The following is a 22,663-nucleotide window of genomic DNA, read 5'->3' on the forward strand; positions in this document are numbered from 1 at the left end:
AGCATGATATGTGGGAAAAGGTTGAAAAGTTTCAGGGGGCAGACTACATTCGCAAGGCACTGTATGTACTCATCATCTCCCACCTTAACTTCTGTAACCTCCTGTTTTGTGGCCTCCCTTCTAACACTCTTTCACACCTCCAATCTATTCTAAACTCTGCTGCCCAGCTAATCCACTTATAGCCCCACTATTCCCAGGCCTCCCCTCTGTCAATCCCTTCACTTGCTCCCCATTACAGAGACTCCAGTTCAAAACCCTAACCATGGCATACAAAGACATCCACAACCTGTTTCCTCCATACATACATGCGACCTTGTCTCCCAGTAATTACCTCCACGCGGCTATTAGTTACCCGCTGTTTACCCTGGATACCAGCTTGCTCGCTGGTCCTGATGGCTGGTGGATCTGTCTATGTGACAGCTCACCAGCAATCAGCTAACTATGTCCTAGCGATCCCATCCACGTCGGATCATTGGTGGGATCGCTGGGACATTGAAATGTGTAACGGAACCCTAACTCTTCCAACAAGCCTACAACCTGCAATAACCACCAATCCACTAAACGACCAGATCTACCCTCACCTACTGTATCCTCACCCATCCCTTCTAGATTCTGTGCCCCCGCGGGCAGGGTCTTCTCTCCTCCCTTACCAGCTGTGACTTTTATTGTTTAAGATTAATGAACTCATTTTTATTATGTATACCCCTTTTCACATGTAAAGCGCCATGGAATAAACGGCGCTATAATAATAAATAAAAAAATATTTTATAAAACAAAATCTCGTCATGTGTCACCATACTGAGAGAGCCATAACGTTTTTATTTTTGCGGTGTTTCCATGAGTGTGTCAAGAGTGGGAGAAGAGGGTTGCATTGACAATCCGACACAATGGGCAGCACTTTGAACACATTTTATACATGGTCATAAACGGGGAAATAACTCATGAAAGAATAAAGTTACGTTAAAACCAAGCACACCATTGTTTTTCTTGTGAAATTCTCAATAAGTTTGATGTGTCACATGACCCTCTTCCCATTGGAAAAAATAAAGTTGCACAAATTTCCAAATGCAATTATGGGCAAAACAACACCTATGTTCAGTCAATAATAAACCTAGTGAATAAAAATAATACGTGCCCAAAAATAGTCCTAACGGATAAAGTAAATGTAAACTCCAAACAGAATATGCCAAAAGAAAAAGGAGTGCAATACATATAATGAAGTGCACAACAATGCGATAAAGTGAAAATAATATTTATTAATTACAAATAAGTGTGTACAAAAATGTATTAGAATTAAGTATATCATACAACCCTAATTAGTATATGTTCCCAGTGCAAACCAAAGCAACAAGACTCTTTAATGGCATATAATAAAATTATTTTACACAGAAGTGTTATAATGACCATAAAAAAGCGGTACTGTTACATATATACAGGCAGAAAGCTTTAATGGCACATAATAAAGTCATTTTACACCAAAGGTTATAATAACCATGGAAACCAATAGCGCTACATGTATAGAAGAGCCAACCCACAAAATACTGCCAATAAAGATACCAAAAAGAGCCAAGTAAAATCACAGCTTCTTAACGCTTACCCATATAGTATGGTGCCTGGTTGCTCTGGAGCCACGTGTCACCCTTGACGCGCGTTTCGCCCTTGGCATGTGTGGCATGTGACCTTAAACCTGAGATCATCTGATTGCTTGTACTGTACATGACAATACCACATATTGCTGCATGTAGTAAAACATGGATTTTTGTGATTACCGTAAAATCCTTTTCTCCGAGACGCTCATTGGGGGACACAGGTGCTGTGGGTGTATGCTACTGCCGCCTGGAGGCTGACACTAAGTGAAAAAAAGAGGTTAGCTCCTCCTCCGCCGTACACACCCTCGCCCTGATTGCGGGCGGAAATCAGTTTACTGCAAAAGCAGTAGGATAACAACAAAATCAGCCTTAATGCAGGTAACATGTCCAAAAAAAAAAAAACACCCTAATATCAACGAAAATGCATATTAATTAAACAAACAAGAGCAAATGGCTAACAGGGTGGGTGCTGTGTCCCCCAATGAGTGTCTTGGAGAAAAGGACTTTACGGTGAGTTTATCACAAAAATCCATGTTTCTCCTTCACCTCATTGGGGGACACAGGTACTGTGGGACATCCTAAAGCAGTCCCTGGGTGGGAAGTTGACTCACCGATCCAAGCTACATACACCTCCTGTCTAAAGGTGCGTTACCACTGCTTGGAGAATCATTCTACCCAGGCTCGCATCCGCTGAAGCCGGAGTATGGATATTGTAATGTTTGGCAAATGTGTGCAGGCTGGACCAGGTCGTTGCCTTGCAAACCTGTTCTGTCAAAGCCTGGTGCCGAAGCGCCCAAGAAGCGCCCACTGTCCGAGTAGAATGTGTTCTGAGCTCTGCTGGAACCAGTGCGATAGGATTCCTGAATAGTCAAATGAATCCTTCTGGCTATGGTCGATTTTGAGGCAGCGAGTCCCTTCCTGCGCCCCTTGGGGAGCACGAACAGTGTGTCTGTCTGACGAAAAGGTGCAGTCCGTGACACGTACCTCAGGAGGGCTCTTACCAGGTCTAACATGTGAAGAGCCCTCTCCACACGGTGTACCGGTGCAGAACAAAAAGAGGGTAAGACAATATCCTCATTAATGTGAAACGAGGAAACGACCTTCCGCAGAAAAGGGGGAGCTGGTCTGAGAACCACTTTATCCTTATGGAAAGTGAGAAACGGGGCTCGGAAAAATAGGGCCGCCAGCTCCGAGACCCGCCTGATAGAAGTTATGGCTACCAGGAATACCACCTTCCAGGACAGGTATAACAAAGACATCCTGTAGCGGTTCGAATGGGGATTCCTGCAAAACGCTTAGGATCAGGTTAAGGTCCCAGGCGTCCAGGGTGCCCTATAGGGAGGTACCAAATGGGAGACTCCCTGGATGAAAGTCTTAACCTGCAAATTGGTAGCAATTCTGCGCTGGAAAAGGATGGATAAAGTCGATATCTGTCTCCTTAGGGAGCTTGGAGCTAACCCTGAGTCTAGAGCCAGATTGGAGAAAGACCAAAATGTTGGGGATAGAGAATCTCAGTGGAGCACAACCGCAGCTTTGACACAAAGAAAAGAAAACCTTCTAGGTGTGGTGGTAAATACGTGCTGAGACCGGCTTCTGGGCGCTAACCATTGTAGCGACCACCTCACGCCCAAACCCCGCCTGGGTTAGAATCCAAGATTCAACGGCCATGCCATCAAACACAGGGCCCCTGAGCTCAGGTGGAAGATCGGGCCCTGGGACAGTAGATCTTGGCGCTCTGGCAGTCGCAAGGGACGTCGGCGAGCAACTGCACTAGATCTGCGTACCACGCTCGGCGAGGCCAGTCTGGGGCCAGCAGAATCGCTGGAACCCCTTCTGTTTTGATCTTCTTGATGACCCTCGGGAGTAGTGGCAGTGGGGGAAATAGATATGGGAGGCGAAACTGGTTCCATGGCAGAACCAAAGCATCCACAGCGATAGCCTGCGGGTCCCTGGACCGAGCAACAAACGTGGACACCTTGGCGTTCACCCTGGAGGCCATCAGATCCACATCCGGTGTCCCCCACCGTTGGCAAATCTGTTGGAAAATCTCGGGGTGTAGTGACCACTCCCGGGACGCAAGACCTTGTCGGCAGAGGAAGTCTGCCACCCAGTTCTCCACGCCCGGGATGTGGACTGCCGATATCACCGAGAGCTTCCTCTCGGCCCAATGAAGAACGTGCCCTACCTCGCGCATGGTTTCTATGCCGCAGGTGCCCCCTTGATGATTTATGTAAGCCACCGCCGAGGCGTTGTCCGATTGAATCCGGACAGGGCGGCCTGCTAGAAGGTGATGAAAATGTTGCAGAGTCAGCCGGATTGCTCATACAGTGGGGAAAAAAAGTATTTAGTCAGTCAGCAATAGTGCAAGTTCCACCACTTAAAAAGATGAGAGGCGTCTGTAATTTACATCATAGGTAGACCTCAACTATGGGAGACAAACTGAGAAAAAAAAAATCCAGAAAATCACATTGTCTGTTTTTTTTTTCATTTTATTTGCATATTATGGTGGAAAATAAGTATTTGGTCAGAAACAAAATTTCATCAATACTTTGTGATATATCCTTTGTTGGCAATGACAGAGGTCAAACGTTTTCTGTAAGTCTTCACAAGGTTGCCACACACTGTTGTTGGTATGTTGGCCCATTCCTCCATGCAGATCTCCTCTAGAGCAGTGATGTTTTTGGCTTTTCGCTTGGCAACACGGACTTTCAACTCCCTCCAAAGGTTTTCTATAGGGTTGAGATCTGGAAACTGGCTAGGCCACTCCAGGACCTTGAAATGCTTCTTACGAAGCCACTCCTTCGTTGCCCTGGCGGTGTGCTTTGGTTCATTGTCATGTTGAAAGACCCAGCCACGTTTCATCTTCAATGCCCTTGCTGATGGAAGGAGGTTTGCACTCAAAATCTCACGATACATGGCCCCATTCATTCTTTCATGTACCCGGATCAGTCGTCCTGGCCCCTTTGCAGAGAAACAGCCCCAAAGCATGATGTTTCCACCACCATTCTTTACAGTAGGTATGGTGTTTGATGGATGTAACTCAGTATTCTTTTTCCTCCAAACACGACAAGTTGTGTCTCTACCAAACAGTTCCAGTTTGGTTTCATCAGACCATAGGACATTCTCCCAAAACTCCTCTGGATCATCCAAATGCTCTCTAGCAAACTTCAGACGGGCCCGGACATGTACAGGCTTAAGCAGTGGGACACGTCTGGCACTGCAGGATCTGAGTCCATGGTGGCGTAGTGTGTTACTTATTGTAGGCCTTGTTACATTGGTCCCAGCTCTCTGCAGTTCATTCACTAGGTCCCCCCGCGTGGTTCTGGGATTTTTGCTCACCGTTCTTGTGATCATTCTGACCCCACGGGGTGGGATTTTGCGTGGAGCACCAGATCGAGGGAGATTATCAGTGGTCTTGTATGTCTTCCATTTTCTAATTATTGCTCCCACAGTTGATTTCTTCACTCCAAGCTGGTTGGCTATTGCAGATTCAGTCTTCCCAGCCTGGTGCAGGGCTACAATTTTGTTTCTGGTGTCCTTTGACAGCTCTTTGGTCTTCACCATAGTGGAGTTTGGAGTCAGACTGTTTGAGGGTGTGCACAGGTGTCTTTTTATACTGATAACAAGTTTCAACAGGTGCCATTACTACAGGTAATGAGTGGAGGAAAGAGGAGACTCTTAAAGAAGAATTTACAGGTCTGTGAGAGCCAGAAATCTTGATTACTTGTTTCTGACCAAATACTTATTTTCCACCATAATATGCAAATAAAATGAAAAAAAAACAGACAATGTGATTTTCTGGATTTTTTTTCTCAGTTTGTCTCCCATAGTTGAAGTCTACCTATGATGTAAATTACAGACGCCTCTCATCTTTTTAAGTGGTGGAACTTGCACTATTGCTGACTGACTAAATACTTTTTTTCCCCACTGTATCTTCAACCAGTTGATTGGGAGGCATGCCTCCTGCATGGACCACCTTCCTTGGGTCGTGTGGTGGCGAAAAACCGCTCTCCAGCCAAGGAGGCTGGCGTCGGTTGTCACCACCAACCAATGATCTGGGGGAAAGGCTTTCCCCTGAAGCAGAAAGGGACTGGTTATCCAACACTCGAGTGACTGTCTGACTGAGAGGACAACCGGCAATCGAGCGTGAAAGTTCTTGTCCCAGGATGACAAGAGGGGGCGAAGATGGAACTGGGCGAACGGTATAGCTTCCATTGCTGCCACTATTTTCCCTAGAATCCTCATCACGAAACGGATGGTATGAGGGACTTTTTGGTGAAGTGTCCGGACTCCCTGCCGGAGAGCTAGGGCCTTGTCCTGAGGGAGAATTACCAACCCTCGGAAGGTGTCGAAGATCATCCCTAAAAAGGAAATCCTCTGAGCTGGAACAAGGGACGATTTCTTCATGTTGACCAACCACCCTAAGCGGGAAAGAGTATCTAGTGTGATACTGACACTTTCCTCGCATGCACGCATTGAAGGGCCCTTGACCAAGAAGTCGTCCAATTAAGGCAAGACGACTATGCCCCGGGAGTGCAGGATGGCCATAGGGACTGCCATGACCTTTGTGAATACTCTGGGGGGCGGTGGCTAGCCCAAAGGGCAGCGCTGCGAACTGAAAATGTAGACTGTTGATGGCGAAGCTTAGAAAACTTTGATGGAAAATGGGAATATGTAGATAGGTGTCTTGGATATCGATAGAAGATTAAGTATTCTCCCTGCCCCATGGCCGATATGACTGAACGAAGAGACTCCATCCGGAAATGTCTGACCCTGATGAATTTGTTCAGGAGCTTCAGGTCCAACAGTCCCGTCCTTTTTGTGGACCGCGAATAAGTTGGAATAGAAGCCATGAGCCTTTTCGTGTTCTGGCACTGGAATAATGGCTCCTTTGCGCTGGAGCGATTCGATGGCTCCTAGCAAAGCCTTTGCCCGGGTATCCACCTTGGGAAGTCGGGAAAGAAAAAACTGTCTTGGGGGATACCTGATAAACTCTATCTTGTACCCTGGAGGACACTAGCTCTTTTACCCATGCGTCGTGTGCGACGGTGAGCCAGACGTGGCGAAACCAGAGTAGGAGGTCGCCTACCTTGCTGGTGTCGCCTGGCAAATGCCTTGAGTCATTTGGCTGAAGATCTTTGGGACCTGGATCCCCTCGACCTGGGCTGGTGAGTACAGATTCTCCCCAACAGGTTGGCTCTATATGAGACCTGTCGATCACTATCCTGGTTGGGGCGACCTGAAGAGGCGGAATTGGCCGCTGTGGTCCACCCGGGGTTGCGAAAGATACGAAAACGTGCCCGAAACTGGTGATGAAAAGGCGGTTTGACCTTTTGTTGAGGGAGAAAACCGCTCTTCCCACCTGTGGAGTCAGAGATGAGCTGATCAAACTTCTCTCCAAATAGGCGGCCGCACTGATAAGGTAGAGATGTCAAGGACTTCTTGGAGGTTGAATCGGCCCGCCATGTCCTTAACCATAGAGCTCTCCTAATGGAAATTGTGTTAGCGGCAGCAAGTGCCGCGCAATTGACCGCATCCAAAGATGCATTGATTAAGTAATCCCCAGTCATAGCGATCTGACTCGCGATCTCTGATACTTCTGCAGGTAGGTCCCTATCCTGCAAGGCTTTGTTTAATGATTCTGACCAAGAAATCATGGCCTTGCCACCCATGTTGCCGCGAACGAGGGAGAGAGTGCTGACCCTGATGCCTCAAATACTGAGTGAGCCAAGCTCTCTATGAGACGATCCGTGGGATCCTTAATAGAAGAACCACTAGGTATGGATAACAGGGTCTTGTAGGCCAAGCATGACACAGGTGGATCCACCGTTGGGGATTCCGTCCATTTTTTACAGAGGTCCGGGGCAAACGGATACCTCGCTTCGAGCGCCTTCTGACCCGAAAAGCGTCTGTCCGGCCGTTCCCTGTGTTGTTGCACTATGTCCTCGAACTCTGGGTGAGGACAAAATACTCTATGCGGCCACTTAACTCGCTTAAATGCCACCTTATGGCCTGAGGCCAAGGTGGAATCATCCTCAATCCCCATAGTCTGGTTGACAGCTTCGATGACGCTGTCCACTGTTTCACGACACCCCGGGGTATCTAGGTCAAGGGGTTCGTCTGAGTCGAAATCTGAGGTTTGCTCGCTATCGACCACTGGTGACAGAGAGCGAGAAGCAAAACTCATGGATGCCAAGGCACCGAATGGACTGGGAGACGCCGTGTGGGTTCGTTTCCCCCGCGCCTGCCTGGAGTGAGAGCGGCCCCTGCATTCCGGAGACTCCTGTGAGGTGGAGGACCCCTCTAAGACAGGCGAGCCACTGTCCCTGTCCCTATCTGGGGCGCAAAGGGACTTGATTGCTCTTGTAAGTAACGCCATGGACTGCGACAGTGATAGGGCCCACTCCGGGGGACTTGGCACACTGGGCCCGGTCGCAGTGGAGGGCTCCTGGGCTCGTTCGGAATGGCAGACTTCGCATAATCGCTTGCTCTGCACCTACGGAAAAGCGGCCCGACAAGAGATGCATGCCTTTTTTGGACATGCTGTATCTGCTAGGCATCAGCACTGCAGACCGCTGGGGGCGGAGAAGCACTCCTCGTTTTCCCGTAGCGTGGCCTCTCGGGCAGCACTTACCCAAGTCCTGTGCCCCCACGAAGCGCGCGCCACAGCTGCCGGGCGGGTCGTCGGCAGAAGAAGAGTTCCGGGGGCGGTACTTCCGGCTTGCGGCCTAGCGCTGGTCCGAAGCTGGGGCTCAATTTCTTCGGCGCCCGCCCAGGCCAGGAGTGGCGGGCCGCTGGAAATGACGCGAGGAGAGAGGCGGGACTTCCACCTGATGAAATCTTACCAAAAATTTGTGGCTCCTGGAATGCGAAAAAAAAAAAAAGAATTATCTGGCAAAAGAACCAAACTGGCAATGACGCCAATGTGTTACATTAAAGGGGTTTTCTGTGACTCTGATATCGATTACTTTGACATCTTCTTTACAGGTCATCAATATAGGATTAGCATGGGCTCCAAAACCCAAATACCCCCCACCAATAAGCTGTGGCTGGGGTAAACATTGTACAAGTCTCCATACACTGTGTAGTGGCAGATCTTGGATACTACAGCTCACATCCTATTGAAATGCATGGTAGCTGAGATGCAGTACACTCGAAAACAACCAGTGTATGAAACTGTGATTTCCTGGCTCCGTACACTCACTATGTACAACCCGGAAGCAGCAAGAGCAAACAGCTGATCAGTGGGTGCGTCATCTACTATTGATGACTTATTTCATGGATAGGTTCATCAATAGACATATCATGGAAAATCTCTTTAAATAATATGATCATTTGAGGACGTTAGAGACATGGCAATACAAATTATATGTTGTTTTTTTTTAATTTTTTTTACATAATACAGCTGATTGAATAGAGGAACATTTGTGATTTTTATACATTTGAAAAAAATTGTAGCTATTGTTAGGCCCCCTCGTTGCCATTACAATTATAAGTTCATAGATTAAGCCGCCTCCTTCTGTGTAACTCTTTAGATGCCGCAATTGCTATTGTCACCTCTAAAATAGACATAACCTTCCTCTGTAACTAAAGTTCTGCTATGTAATCTAGGCTCCCCCACCATAACAGCAGTCAGAGCAACTATTTATTAAGCAGCACTCTTAACAATAGGCATGTCCATTCCCTTCTCAGTGGTAATAGGCAGCTACTACTTCAGGATACACAATGGACAGGACAGACCTTTCTGAATACAGAGAATGAATGCCATTTCTAATACTAGAGTAGGTTTGTGTGTCCATACTCTTTCCTAAAAGTGGTGAGACTTGTCAGGTGCAGCTCAAACGTTTTACATACTGGTGATACATCGCCATCTGGTGGTCTTTAAAGGAAGCACTTGCCTTAACTAGTGAATAGTAATAATAAATACTGTAAGTAATAAGTGGGATAATCGTTAAGAAAGAAACAGAAGAAGTAGTAGATAGAAAAACTACATGTAGAGTATGCAGTGTCAGAGTAATCCTTGCCATCAGGCAAGATCTGGATTACTAGACAGTCCTAGTATTCTAAGAGACGATTAATGTATGATAGGATTACCTACGTCTTTTAAGGCAATGCTGATCTAATCGGAAGGGGAACATGCATTTTTATAGCTAACATATGAGGTTTGATTATTTCTTTGCATGTTTCCTATTAGATTACATCTTGACAAAACACTATAAAAATAAAGAAAAAAACTTACAATTCAAAATTAGATCTTTACTCAACCATAATCAAAGGTCCCGATACACAGTGACGTCCATAGGAGCCTCAGTATACAAGGAAATCCACAGGACACACATTGCCGCAGCCACTGAGCCCTTATACAGTGATGGTTACCCTCACTATTCTAGATTAACTTGCAAACTGAGCCAGTCAACCACACGGTAAAATCTTCATGAGTGAGAGCGTACGAGTGAGAGCGTACGAGTGAGAGCGTACGAGTGAGAGCGTACGAGTGAGAGCGTACGAGTGAGAGCGTACGAGTGAGAGCGTACGAGTGAGAGCGTACGAGTGAGAGCGTACGAGTGAGAGCGTACGAGTGAGAGCGTACGAGTGAGAGCGTACGAGTGAGAGCGTACGAGTGAGAGCGTACGAGTGAGAGCGTACGAGTGAGAGCGTACGAGTGAGAGCGTACGAGTGAGAGCGTACGAGTGAGAGCGTACGAGTGAGAGCGTACGAGTGAGAGCGTACGAGTGAGAGCGTACGAGTGAGAGCGTACGAGTGAGAGCGTACGAGTGAGAGCGTACGAGTGAGAGCGTACGAGTGAGAGCGTACGAGTGAGAGCGTACGAGTGAGAGCGTACGAGTGAGAGCGTACGAGTGAGAGCGTACGAGTGAGAGCGTACGAGTGAGAGCGTACGAGTGAGAGCGTACGAGTGAGAGCGTACGAGTGAGAGCGTACGAGTGAGAGCGTACGAGTGAGAGCGTACGAGTGAGAGCGTACGAGTGAGAGCGTACGAGTGAGAGCGTACGAGTGAGAGCGTACGAGTGAGAGCGTACGAGTGAGAGCGTACGAGTGAGAGCGTACGAGTGAGAGCGTACGAGTGAGAGCGTACGAGTGAGAGCGTACGAGTGAGAGCGTACGAGTGAGAGCGTACGAGTGAGAGCGTACGAGTGAGAGCGTACGAGTGAGAGCGTACGAGTGAGAGCGTACGAGTGAGAGCGTACGAGTGAGAGCGTACGAGTGAGAGCGTACGAGTGAGAGCGTACGAGTGAGAGCGTACGAGTGAGAGCGTACGAGTGAGAGCGTACGAGTGAGAGCGTACGAGTGAGAGCGTACGAGTGAGAGCGTACGAGTGAGAGCGTACGAGTGAGAGCGTACGAGTGAGAGCGTACGAGTGAGAGCGTACGAGTGAGAGCGTACGAGTGAGAGCGTACGAGTGAGAGCGTACGAGTGAGAGCGTACGAGTGAGAGCGTACGAGTGAGAGCGTACGAGTGACAGCGTACGAGTGACAGCGTACGAGTGACAGCGTACGAGTGACAGCGTACGAGTGACAGCGTACGAGTGACAGCGTACGAGTGACAGCGTACGAGTGACAGCGTACGAGTGACAGCGTACGAGTGACAGCGTACGAGTGACAGCGTACGAGTGACAGCGTACGAGTGACAGCGTACGAGTGACAGCGTACGAGTGACAGCGTACGAGTGACAGCGTACGAGTGACAGCGTACGAGTGACAGCGTACGAGTGACAGCGTACGAGTGACAGCGTACGAGTGACAGCGTACGAGTGACAGCGTACGAGTGACAGCGTACGAGTGACAGCGTACGAGTGACAGCGTACGAGTGACAGCGTACGAGTGACAGCGTACGAGTGACAGCGTACGAGTGACAGCGTACGAGTGACAGCGTACGAGTGACAGCGTACGAGTGACAGCGTACGAGTGACAGCGTACGAGTGACAGCGTACGAGTGACAGCGTACGAGTGACAGCGTACGAGTGACAGCGTACGAGTGACAGCGTACGAGTGACAGCGTACGAGTGACAGCGTACGAGTGACAGCGTACGAGTGACAGCGTACGAGTGACAGCGTACGAGTGACAGCGTACGAGTGACAGCGTACGAGTGACAGCGTACGAGTGACAGCGTACGAGTGACAGCGTACGAGTGTGCGAGTGAGTGTGTGTGTGTGCGAGTGTGTGTATGAGTGTGCGAGTGAGTGTGTGTATGAGTGTGCGAGTGAGTGTGTGTACGAGTGTGCGAGTGAGTGTGTGTACGAGTGTGCGAGTGAGTGTGTGTACGAGTGTGCGAGTGAGTGTGTGTACGAGTGTGTGTGTACGAGTGTGCGAGTGAGTGTGTGTATGAGTGTGCGAGTGAGTGTGCGTATGAGTGTGCGAGTGAGTGTGCGTATGAGTGTGCGAGTGAGTGTGCGTATGAGTGTGCGTATGAGTGTGTGTGCGAGTGTGTGTGCGAGTGTATGAGTGTGAATGAGTGTATGGGTGTGAATGAGTGTATGAGTGTGAATGAGTGTATGAGTGTGTGCGAGTCAGAATGTGTGAGAGTGTGTGAGAGTGTACGAGTGAGAGTGTACGAGTGAGAGTGTACGAGTGAGAGTGTACGAGTGAGAGTGTACGAGTGAGAGTGTACGAGTGAGAGTGTACGAGTGAGAGTGTACGAGTGAGAGTGTACGAGTGAGAGTGCAAGTGCGAGAGTGCAAGTGCGAGAGTGCAAGTGCGAGAGTGCAAGTGCGAGAGTGCAAGTGCGAGTGTGCAAGTGCGAGTGTGCAAGTGCGAGAGTGCAAGTGCGAGTGTGCAAGTGCGAGAGTGCAAGTGCGAGTGTGCAAGTGCGAGTGTGCGAGAGCGCAAGTGCGAGTGCGAGAGCGCAAGTGCGAGAGCGCAAGTGCGAGAGCGCAAGTGCGAGAGTGCAAGTGCGAGAGTGCAAGTGCGAGAGTGCAAGTGCGAGAGTGCAAGTGCGAGAGCGCAAGTGCGAGAGTGCAAGTGCGAGTGTGCGAGAGCGCAAGTGCGAGTGCGAGAGCGCAAGTGCGAGAGCGCAAGTGCGAGAGCGCAAGTGCGAGAGAGCGCGAGTGCGAGAGAGTGCGAGTGTGAGAGAGTGTGCGAGTGTGAGAGAGTGTGCGAGTGTGAGAGAGTGTGCGAGTGTGAGAGAGTGTGCGAGTGTGAGAGAGTGTGCGAGTGTGAGAGAGTGTGCGAGTGTGAGAGAGTGTGCGAGTGTATGAGTGTGTGTAACTGAGTGTGAATGAGTGTATGAGTGTGTGTAACTGAGTGTGAGTGTATGAGTGTGAATGAGAGTGAGAGTGTGTGAGTGTGAGTGGGAGTGTGTGAGTGAGTGAGTGTGTGAGTGAATGAGAGTGACTGAGTGTGTGAGTTTGTGAGAGTGAGTGAGAGAGTGAGTGTGTGACAGTGTGAGTGTATGAGTGCGAGTGTGTGTGAGAGTGTGACCAAGTGAGTGTGAATGTGTGTGAGAGTATGAGTGTGTGTGAGTGTGACTAAGTGTGAGTGTGTGGCTATTTGAGTGTGTGAGTGTGAGAGTGAGTGTGTGTGTATAAGTGTGACTGAGTGTGAGTGTGAATGTGTGTGAGAATGTGAGAGTGAGTGTGTGAGTGTGAGTGTGGTGCGTACGGTGTATAGCATGTGTGTGAGAGTGAGTGAGTGGTGCATATGGCGTATACAGTGTGTGTGTGTGTGTGGTGCGACGGTGTTCCGCTGTTGGTACCGCGCAATAGGTTGGTACCACCAGCAGTTTCCTTATTGAGATACCCATTACTTGGGTGTCCCAATATGGCGGTTGGTGAACTTCCTCCGCTTGGAATTCTGGGATACGGTGACATCTGGACAGAACAGGAAATGAAAACATTACAAAGCAACTATATAGATATATATCACAGTCAGGATTCTCCGGAAGTGCATTGACAGAGGCCACTCACATTTAGCCGAAATGTGGCCCGAAGTGTGCTTATCACATAATTTTGGTCACATGACAGGACTGGATTTTCCTTTTCTTTTTATTTTTCCTAAGAAATTATAGTGCATACGAAAGAAAATTTTCATGGTGGACATGACCCAGTCGATGTGTTTCGACTGGGTCATATCGACCATGAAAATTTTCGTATGCACTATAATTTCTTTTGAAAAAGAAAAAGAAAAGGAAAATCCAGTCCTGTTGAGCCGGACACCAATTTTTTCTAGTGAGCCTGAGATTGTCGGCGCTCGTTCTCTACATTCCCATAGGCGGCTCCTCACATTATAGTACCCTGCAGTTCTGTGCTCCCCTGGTCAGTGACCTCAGCACTGGCCTGTAGTTCACCCCCTGCCCCTTCTTCATACCTGGTTTTGGTTCTTGGCCGTTTTCTAGACCGTTTGCTGTCACTGAATTGGAGCTTGACCCCGGGGGTTCTATCCTCCATATGTGTGTCTGGGTCTGATGGGTGTCGCGGTCCGATGCCTCCCATCTTCTAGCGATAACGTCCTCTTCTTTGCTTCCCATCTCGGCTCTGGCGCAGGCGCACTGCTCTGCCCTGTTGAGGGCAGGGCAGAGTACTGAAGTGCGCAGGCGCCAGGAAATAACAGAGGTCCGGCGCCTGCGCACTGCAGTACTTTACTCTGCCCATAACAGGGCAGAGCAGTGCGCTTGCGCCGGAGCCGCGACGGGAAGCAAAGAAGAGGACGTCATCTCTAGAAGATGGGAGGCATCGAACCGGACCGCGACACCCATCGGACCCAGACCGAACTCAGACCTCTCCTGGGTGAGTATAATATAACTCGTTTTTCTTCTCTTTCAGGTTACATCAGGGGCTTATCTACAGCATTACAGAATGCTGTAGATAATCCCCAGATGGCGGTGGCTGCAGCTTATAGTTGAAATAATAGGTGACAGATTCCCTTTAAGTACTTATGAATAGAACGAAGGTCGAGCATGTACACCCATCTCCAGACATAGTCTATGGTACCAGTAATAAAACAAACTTTTTTACTAGCCAGAGGTCAGTTCACACCAGGCAGTCAGTATAGGGACCCATTCAATCTGAGATCACCTTGTCGTTGGTGAATGGGCTCACATCTTTTGGCCAAATTTTGTGCTAAGTATCTCATATGTTTTTCTAGATTACAAAAGCCATTATGCTATTCATATTTCACTTATTTCATATTTGATATGCCTTACAAAAGCCATTACGAAATGTATTACTAAAGCCATTTTGCTATTCGTATTTCACATATTTCATATTTGGTGTGCTACCATTTTCTAATTTAATATGTAAGTTGCCTTTTGGTATGCACCTATTCACACTAGTTCTAGATGTGCCGTCAGTTTGTTTTATTACTTGTATACTAGCTTTCTGACTGAGCACTCCGCCCTTCATCAAGTGGTGATTTTAATCGCATTCAATCACATGTTTGGTTCCTATCGTCCTATATATATAAGCTTTATCATGTTACTAGCCAGAGGTCAGTTCACACCAGGCAGTCAGTATAGGGACCCATTCAATCTGAGATCACCTTGTCGTTGGTGAATGGGCTCACATCTTTTGGCCAAATTTTGTGCTAAGTAGCTCATATGTTTTTCAAGATTACAAAAGCGATTATGCTATTCATATTTCACTTATTTCATATTTGATATGTCTTACAAAAGCCATTCTGAAATGTATTACTAAAGCCATTTTGCTATTCGTATTTCACATATTTCATATTTGGTGTGCTACCATTTTCTAATTTAATATTGTCTATGGTACCGCCAGAAATGTGCGGTCCAGTGTTCCACCTCACCCAATCATACAGAGACTGCATAGATGCACACGTTTATCTTTCTTCGACCCATTCAGCCGTGCTTTTCAGAGCCCAATCTTCAGGATTTCTAGGATGGCTTATTACCTTGAGCCAAACTATACCTTCATACCAACTTTTGTAGATAAATAGTCAATAGCGTTCATATCAAATGATGAGAAATCAAGACATTCTTTCTCTTGCCATATACAGTGGGGATAAAATGCACTTAGTCAGCTACCAATTGTGCAAGTTCTCCCACCTTAAAAGATGAGAGGCCTGTAACTGACATCATAGGTAGACCACATCTATGAGAGTCAAAATGAGAAAACAAATCCAGAAAATCACCTTGTCTGATTTAGCAAGATTTATTTTGCAAATTATGGTGGAAAATGAGTATTTGGTCATTAACAAAAGTTAATCTCAATATTTTGTTATATATCCTTTGTTGACAATGACAGAGGTCAAACATTTTCTGTAAGTCTTCACAAGGTTGGCACACACTGTTGGTGGTATGTTGGCCCATTCCTCCATGCAGATCTCCTCTAGAACAGTGATGTTTTGGGCCTGTCGCTGGGCAACACAGATTTTCAAATCCCTCCAAAGGTTTTCTATGGAGTTGAGATCAGGAGACTGGCTAGGCAACTCCAGGACCTTCACATGGCTTCTTACGAAGCCACTTCTTTGTTGCCCTGGCAGTGTGCTTGGGATCATTATCATGCTGTAAGACCCATCCACGTTTCATCTTCAATGCCCTTGCTGATGGAAGGAGGTGTGCACTCAAAATCTCACGATACATGACCCCATTCATTCTTTCATGTACACGGATCAGTCGTCCTGGTCCCTTTGCAGAGAAACAGCCCCAAAGGGTGATGTTGCCTCCCCCATGCTTCACAGTAGGTATGGTGTTCTTTGAATGCAACTCAGCATTCTGTCTTATCCAAACACGATGAGTTTCGTTTCTATCAAACAGTTCTACTTTGGTTTCATCAGACCATATGACATTCTCTCAATACTCTTCCGGATATTCCAAATGCTCTCTAGCAAACTTCAGACGGGCCCGGACATGCACTGGCTTAAGCAGGGGGACAGGTCTGGCACTGCAGGATCTGAGTCCCTGGCGGCGTACTGATGGCAGCCTTTGTTACGGTGGTCCCAGTTCTATGCAGGTCATTCACTAGGTCCCCTCCTGTGGTTCTGGGATTTTTGCTCACCATTCTTGTGATGATTTTGACCCCACGGGGTGAGATCTTGCGTTAATCTCCAGATCGAGGGAGATTATCAGTGGTCTTGTATGTCTTCCATTTTCTTATTATTACTCCCACAGTTGATTTCTTCACACCAAGCTGCTTGCCTATTGCAGATTCAGTCTTCCGAGTCTGATGCAGGGCTACAATTTTGTTTCTGGTGTCCTTCGACAGCTCTTTGGTTTTCACCATAGTACAGTTAATGAGTGGAGGACATAGGAGCCTCTTAAAAAGAAGTTACAGGTCTGTGAGAGCCAGAAATCTTGCATGTTTATAAGTGACCAAATACTTATTTTCCACCATAATTTGCAAAATAAATCTTGCCAAATCAGACAAGGTGATTTTCTGGATTTGTTTTCGCTCATAGTTATGGTCTACTTATGATGTCAATTACAGGCCTCTCTCTTTAAGTGGGAGAACTTGCACAATTGGTGGCTAATTACTTTTTTCCCCACTGTACAGGATACAATGCTTCAACCTGTAGCAGGGCTTTTTTGCTTTGATAATACAACTTTGTTTCAGACACTTCAATGAGCCTGAGCTGCATTTGTTACATCCACCAGCTTCCTGCATAGCAATAGTTACCACCAATCAGAGGTTTGGCAGCTGACATCGGCGCACATCTCCCCCATATGACGTCACGGGAATGCGCCGGCGCATCCACACAGAATATCAAGAAGAAACAGGATGCCGCTGGACCGCGGCCATGTAAGAAGAAACTTTATATGTTCTTTTATTTTTTAATTTGTTTGCACTGAAAAGAAGCAATATCGGTAACAGATAAATGAGACACATGGTGGCCAGGAATGAGAAACATGGGGGCTAGGATGTTGTACATTATTACCGGAAAAGGCCATTATTACAGGATGTGGCAGGGTGTGGGGCATTATTACTGTAGGGGCTAATTAAGAGATATTACTGGTGCTGTGACGCATTTTATTTTACAGGATACGGTTTTCAATGGTGGAGATCTGATACTGTGCAGGGTGGCACTATGCCGCTTTTTTCATCTGGCATAGTGTAGAAGTTGGGGAAAAAGTGGAGAATGTTTTCTAGAGGAGGTACTCAAGATAACTGTTAGTTTCTGCAAAGACGAGACCTGGCTGGGAGAAGTGATGGTGGTCTGTGCTGGATGAAAGAAAAAAACCTCCTTAATAAAGGACTTCAACTAGAGGACGTCACTGGTGAGTCAATGTGTTACCTGTAGACTGACGCTATACATTGTATGCTATGTACGAAGCTCATGTATAATGGCACTTATTATGGTATTAGTATTGTGGATTTTTATTAACCCCTTTCCTACAATGGACGCAATATTCCGTCCATGTGACCCAGGACCTAATTCCCATGGACGGAATATTACATCATGGCGATCAGCGGCGCCCACGTGGACCGCCCCCGACACGTTAACCCCTTGCACACCGCGATCAAACACGATCGTGGTGTACCGGGGGTTAAAGGGAAGCATCGGCAGGGAGGGAGCTCCCTCCGTGCTTCCCTGAGCCCCCCACAGCAGCGCAATGTGCAGCGCTGCTGCGGGGGGCTCCAACCCTGTAGGTCCCCGGATCCAAGATGGCGACGGGGACCTTCGGGGGCCTGCAGGGAGCTGGCTTCCTCAGTGCCTGCAAAGCGCAGGCACGAGGAAGCCATGTGCAGTGCCTGTGACAGATCGCTGATCTGTCACAGTGATCTGTGATATGACAGATCAGCGATCTGTCACGTGACAGTTATGTCCCCCCTGGGACAATGTAATAAAGTTAAAAAAAGTTGTAAAAATAATTTAAAAAAAAAAAAAAAAAAAAAAAAAAAAAAATCGCTAATTAAAAGAAAAAAAAATTCCCAAATAAATTTATTGGAAATAAAAAAAAATAATAAAAGTACACATTTGGTATCGCCGCGTCCGTAACGACCCGCCCTATAAAACTGTCCCATTAGTTAACCCCTTTAGCCCCTTAAAAAATAAAAAACGAAGCAAAAAATTATTTATTATCATACCGCCGAACAAAAAGTGCAATTACGCGCGATCAAAAAGACGCATATAAATATCCATGGTACCGCTGAAAACGTCATCTTGTCCCGCAAAAAACGAGCCGCCACACAGCATCATCAGCAAAAAAAGTTATAGCTCACAGAATAAAGCAATGCAAAATTAATTATTTTTTATATAAAATTGTTTTCATTGCACAAAAGCACCAGAACATAAAAAAACGACCTAAATGAGGTATCGCTGTAACCGTACTGACCCGAAGAATAAAAGCGCTTTATCAATTTTACTGCAGGCAGAACGGTGTAAATGCACTCCCCAAAAGAAATTCATGAAACGCTGGTTATAGTTCATTCTGCGTCCCAAAAATCGAAATAAAAAGTGATCAAAAGATGTCACGTGCCCAAAAATGATACCAATAAAAACGTCAACTCGTCCCGCAAAAAATAAGACCTCACATGACTCGGTGGGTCAAAATATGAAAAAATTATAGCTCTCAATATGTGGTGGTGCAAAAACTATTTTTACAATAAAAAGAGTCTTTTAGCATGTGACTGCTGCCAAAAATAAAAACCGCCATAAATAGTAAATCAAACCCCCCGTTATCACCCCCTTAGTTAGGGAAAAATAATAAAATTAAAAGAAAATGTATTTATTTCCATTTTCCCATTAGGGTTAGGGCTAGGGTTAGGGCTGAGATTAGGGTTAGGGTTGGAGTTATAATTGGGGGGTTTCCACTGTTTGGGCACATCAGATGCTCTCCAAATGCAACATGGCGTCTGATCTCAATTCCATCTAATTCTGCGTTGAAAAAGCCAAATGGCGCTGCTTCCTCTCTGAGCTCTGCCATGCGCCCAAATAGACGTTTACACCCACATATGGGGTATCAGCGTACTCGGACAAATTGTACAATAACTTTTAGGGCCCTGTTACCCTTGGGAAAATAAAAATTGGGGGTGAAAAGATCATTTTTGTGGTAAAAATATGATTTTTTAATTGTACCGCTGTACGTTATAAACTTCTGTGAAGCCCTTGTGGGTTCAAAGTTCTCACCACACATCTAGATAAGTTCCTTGGGGGGGTCTAGTTTCCAAAATGGGGTCACTTGTGGGAGGATTCCACTGTTTAGGTACATCAGGGGCTCTCCAAACGTGACATGGCATCCGATCTGAATTCCAGCCAATTTTGCATTGAAAAAGTCAAACGGCGCTCCTTCCCTTCTGAGCTCTGCCATGCGCCAAAACAGTGGTTCCCCCCCACATATCAGGTAACAGCGTACTCAGGACAAACTGCACAATAACTTTTGCAGTCCAATTTCTCCTGTTACCCTTGGTAAAATAAAAAAAATTGAACCTGAAGTATTTTTTTTGTGAAAAAAAGTTAAATGTTCATTTTTTTTTTTTTTAAATATTCAAAAAAATTCCTGTGACGCACCTGAAGGGTTAATAAACTTCTTGAATGTGGTTTTGAGCACCTTAAGGGGTGCAGTTTTTAGAATGGTGTCACTTTTGGGTATTTTCTATCATATAGACCCCTCAAAGTAGCTTCAAATGTGATGTGGTCCGTAAAAATAAAGTGGTGTTGCAAAAATGAGAAGTCGCTAGTCAACTTTTAACCCTTATAACTTCCTAACAAAAAAAAAAATTTTGGTTCCAAAATTGTGCTGATGTAAATTAAACATGTGGGAAATGTTATTTATTAAGTTTTTTGTGTGCCGTATCTCTGTGATTTAAGGGCATAAAAATTCAAAGTTGGAAAATTGCGAAATTTTAAAAATTTTCGCCAAATTTCTGTTTTTTTCACAAATAAATGCAAGTTATTTGAATGAAATTTTACCACTAGCATGAAGTACAATATGTCACGAGAAAACAATGTCAGAATCACCGGGATCCATGGAAGCGTTTCAGAGTTATTACCTCATAAAGGGACAGTGGTCAGAATTGTAAAAATTGGCCCAGGAGTTAATGTGCAAACCACCCTTGGTAGTGAAGGGGTTAATCATCAGTATTGTAGTATTCGGTCACTATGTGGTGGTAATATGTGGTCTGGTGATGGTATGGCAGTATTGTTCCTTGTATGTGGTATTACTGTGTCACTATGTGGTGGTAACATGTGGTCAGGCCATGGGGAGATGGTACTTGCCCCTTGCATGTGGTTTTATTGGTCACATTTTTAATATATGTGACACATTCCGTTAAAGAGTATTGGATAGATTAACACATTTTTAATAAGTTATAGTAGGGCCCTGCCTGCCATGGTCGCAGGCTTAAAAAAAAAAATCTTTCAGACAAAACAAAAATTGATGGGTATGTGTGGGATATGGCATTCAATGGGAGGCGTTAATGTGTGATTGGTGAAGACGTGGTGCAAAAGTGAAGTTTTTTCAAAAGTGGGCAGTGGGACTTTGGAAAGTTTGAGAGGTGGAGACGAAGCTCGGGGTTGAGCCTGGGTGGACCCTCAAGGGGGCATGAATATTTTTGCCAGTATGGGGCCCTGAAATTCCTGATGGCAACCCTGCACTTAGCGTCTGTTCCTGTGGTATCCATTTTTTTAAGAATGCACAGAACTGTGGTGAATCACATTTGTGCTCTAAAAAGATGGCTAAAGTGATGTGACTCCGCAGAAACAGAGACTAAACGGAATCCAAAGGGACTCCACTTAAATCATTCCAGTGAGTGGTTCCGTCGGAGGTTTTGTCTGAATCTCATTTTTGGGAACTCAGACGGAAACTCTGACGCACGTGCTCAGCGGAGAGCACAGGATAAGTGTGAACCGAGTCTTATTCTGATTTTTGGGAGGCAGAATGAACAAAGTTTTTGTTTTAACACCATTTTTTAAGTGATAAGACGGCTTTGTTCTTTGGGTCAGTGCAATTATAGTGATATCAGATTATCTATTTTTGTGTTTTGATACTGTCACCCAAAAAATGCTTTTTATTAAAAAAATGTAAATAATGTTGTCATCATTTTGTGAGCATTAACTTTTTTATTTTTTTGAGAACAGAATCAAAGGCGTGCTTATTTTTTGCAGGATGAGTTGAAGGTTTTTTTGGTACATATTTTTTTATCGCTTTTTCTTTGGACGTGGCGTGGTTCACCGTGTGATAAAAGTGCTAAGACTGATTGGACAATCAGCTGATAAGAGAAACATGAATACACTTGAAATGACCCTCCTTCTTACAGCTTGACAGCTCAGAGATGGTCTGCAGCTCCAAGCGTACAATGAGACGGCAAATGAAGTGCTTATTGTGCAGGTGCTGGGATCGATTACAGCACTTGAGCAGTAGAAGCAGAGCTGGAGGGAGCAGGAACTGCTGGAGACAGTGATGTTACGTCTAGACTCCAGACTGGAAAACACTAGTCGGGGTGTGACCAGGTCCTCTGGGATCAGGAGTGAGGCTGGTCACATACCGACGTTTGGCATCTAGGCACATGCAGAATGCCGACAGTGAACATACGAGTATATTACAGACTGTCAGCATTCTACAGCCTAGGTCCAAACACAAATTATACAGAAAACCCACAAAACCCATTTAAGTTGGGCATACAAATTACTTACAAGTCAGCCGAACTCAACAATGAAAACAGGAACAAGGCATGTTAGATAAATTAAATTTTTGCTAGAAGAAAAATAACTTTTCCATAGATAGAACTTAGTTTCCATGCCGTCTTATAAAACTATTGTTCTTTTAGACTTATAATGCTAAATCTTATAAAAGCTGTGAAAAAGTAAATTCTCATTTTTACTATTATTTTGTTTTTATGGAAGGTATAACCTAAAATGTAAACGAGCTTTTCTTGCTCGAAACACAATAGTATGTGATATACTTACAGTGTATCGGATAACCATCCCTGTCCGAACATGCTGCGGCCAACGTTCTACCAACATGAGAAAAACGCAGCGAGAAACATCCCATGTGCCCACCTCGAAGAGACAAAAGAGGTCTGTTGGGAATACGACAAGCCTATAGAGAAAAAAAAAAAAAAAAGACATAAAAGGCAAAAAAGTTCACAAATAAACGATTATGCATTAAAAAAGTGGCAATTTTTCAATGCCTCAAAAAAAATTAGCCTAAAAGGGTGAAATCTG

At 45.9% G+C, this 22,663-nt stretch overlaps 1 protein-coding gene across 4 annotated transcripts in view; it reads right to left on the bottom strand.

Moving 5' to 3' along the window:
* Positions 1 to 22,663, bottom strand: part of AHI1 (Abelson helper integration site 1) — a 300,707-nt gene that overhangs the window by 232,593 nt on the left and 45,451 nt on the right. For all 4 annotated transcript variants that reach the window (XM_073575859.1, XM_073575862.1, XM_073575861.1 and 1 more), the window contains one exon: positions 22,406 to 22,538. In XM_073575859.1, the coding sequence (XP_073431960.1) occupies positions 22,406 to 22,538 (133 nt within the window). The remainder of the gene's footprint in view (positions 1 to 22,405; positions 22,539 to 22,663) is intronic.

Source organism: Dendrobates tinctorius, unplaced genomic scaffold (assembly GCF_039654945.1).
Source record: "Dendrobates tinctorius isolate UK_male_01 unplaced genomic scaffold, ASM3965494v1 ptg000046l, whole genome shotgun sequence".
NCBI lineage: Eukaryota > Metazoa > Chordata > Amphibia > Anura > Dendrobatidae > Dendrobates > Dendrobates tinctorius.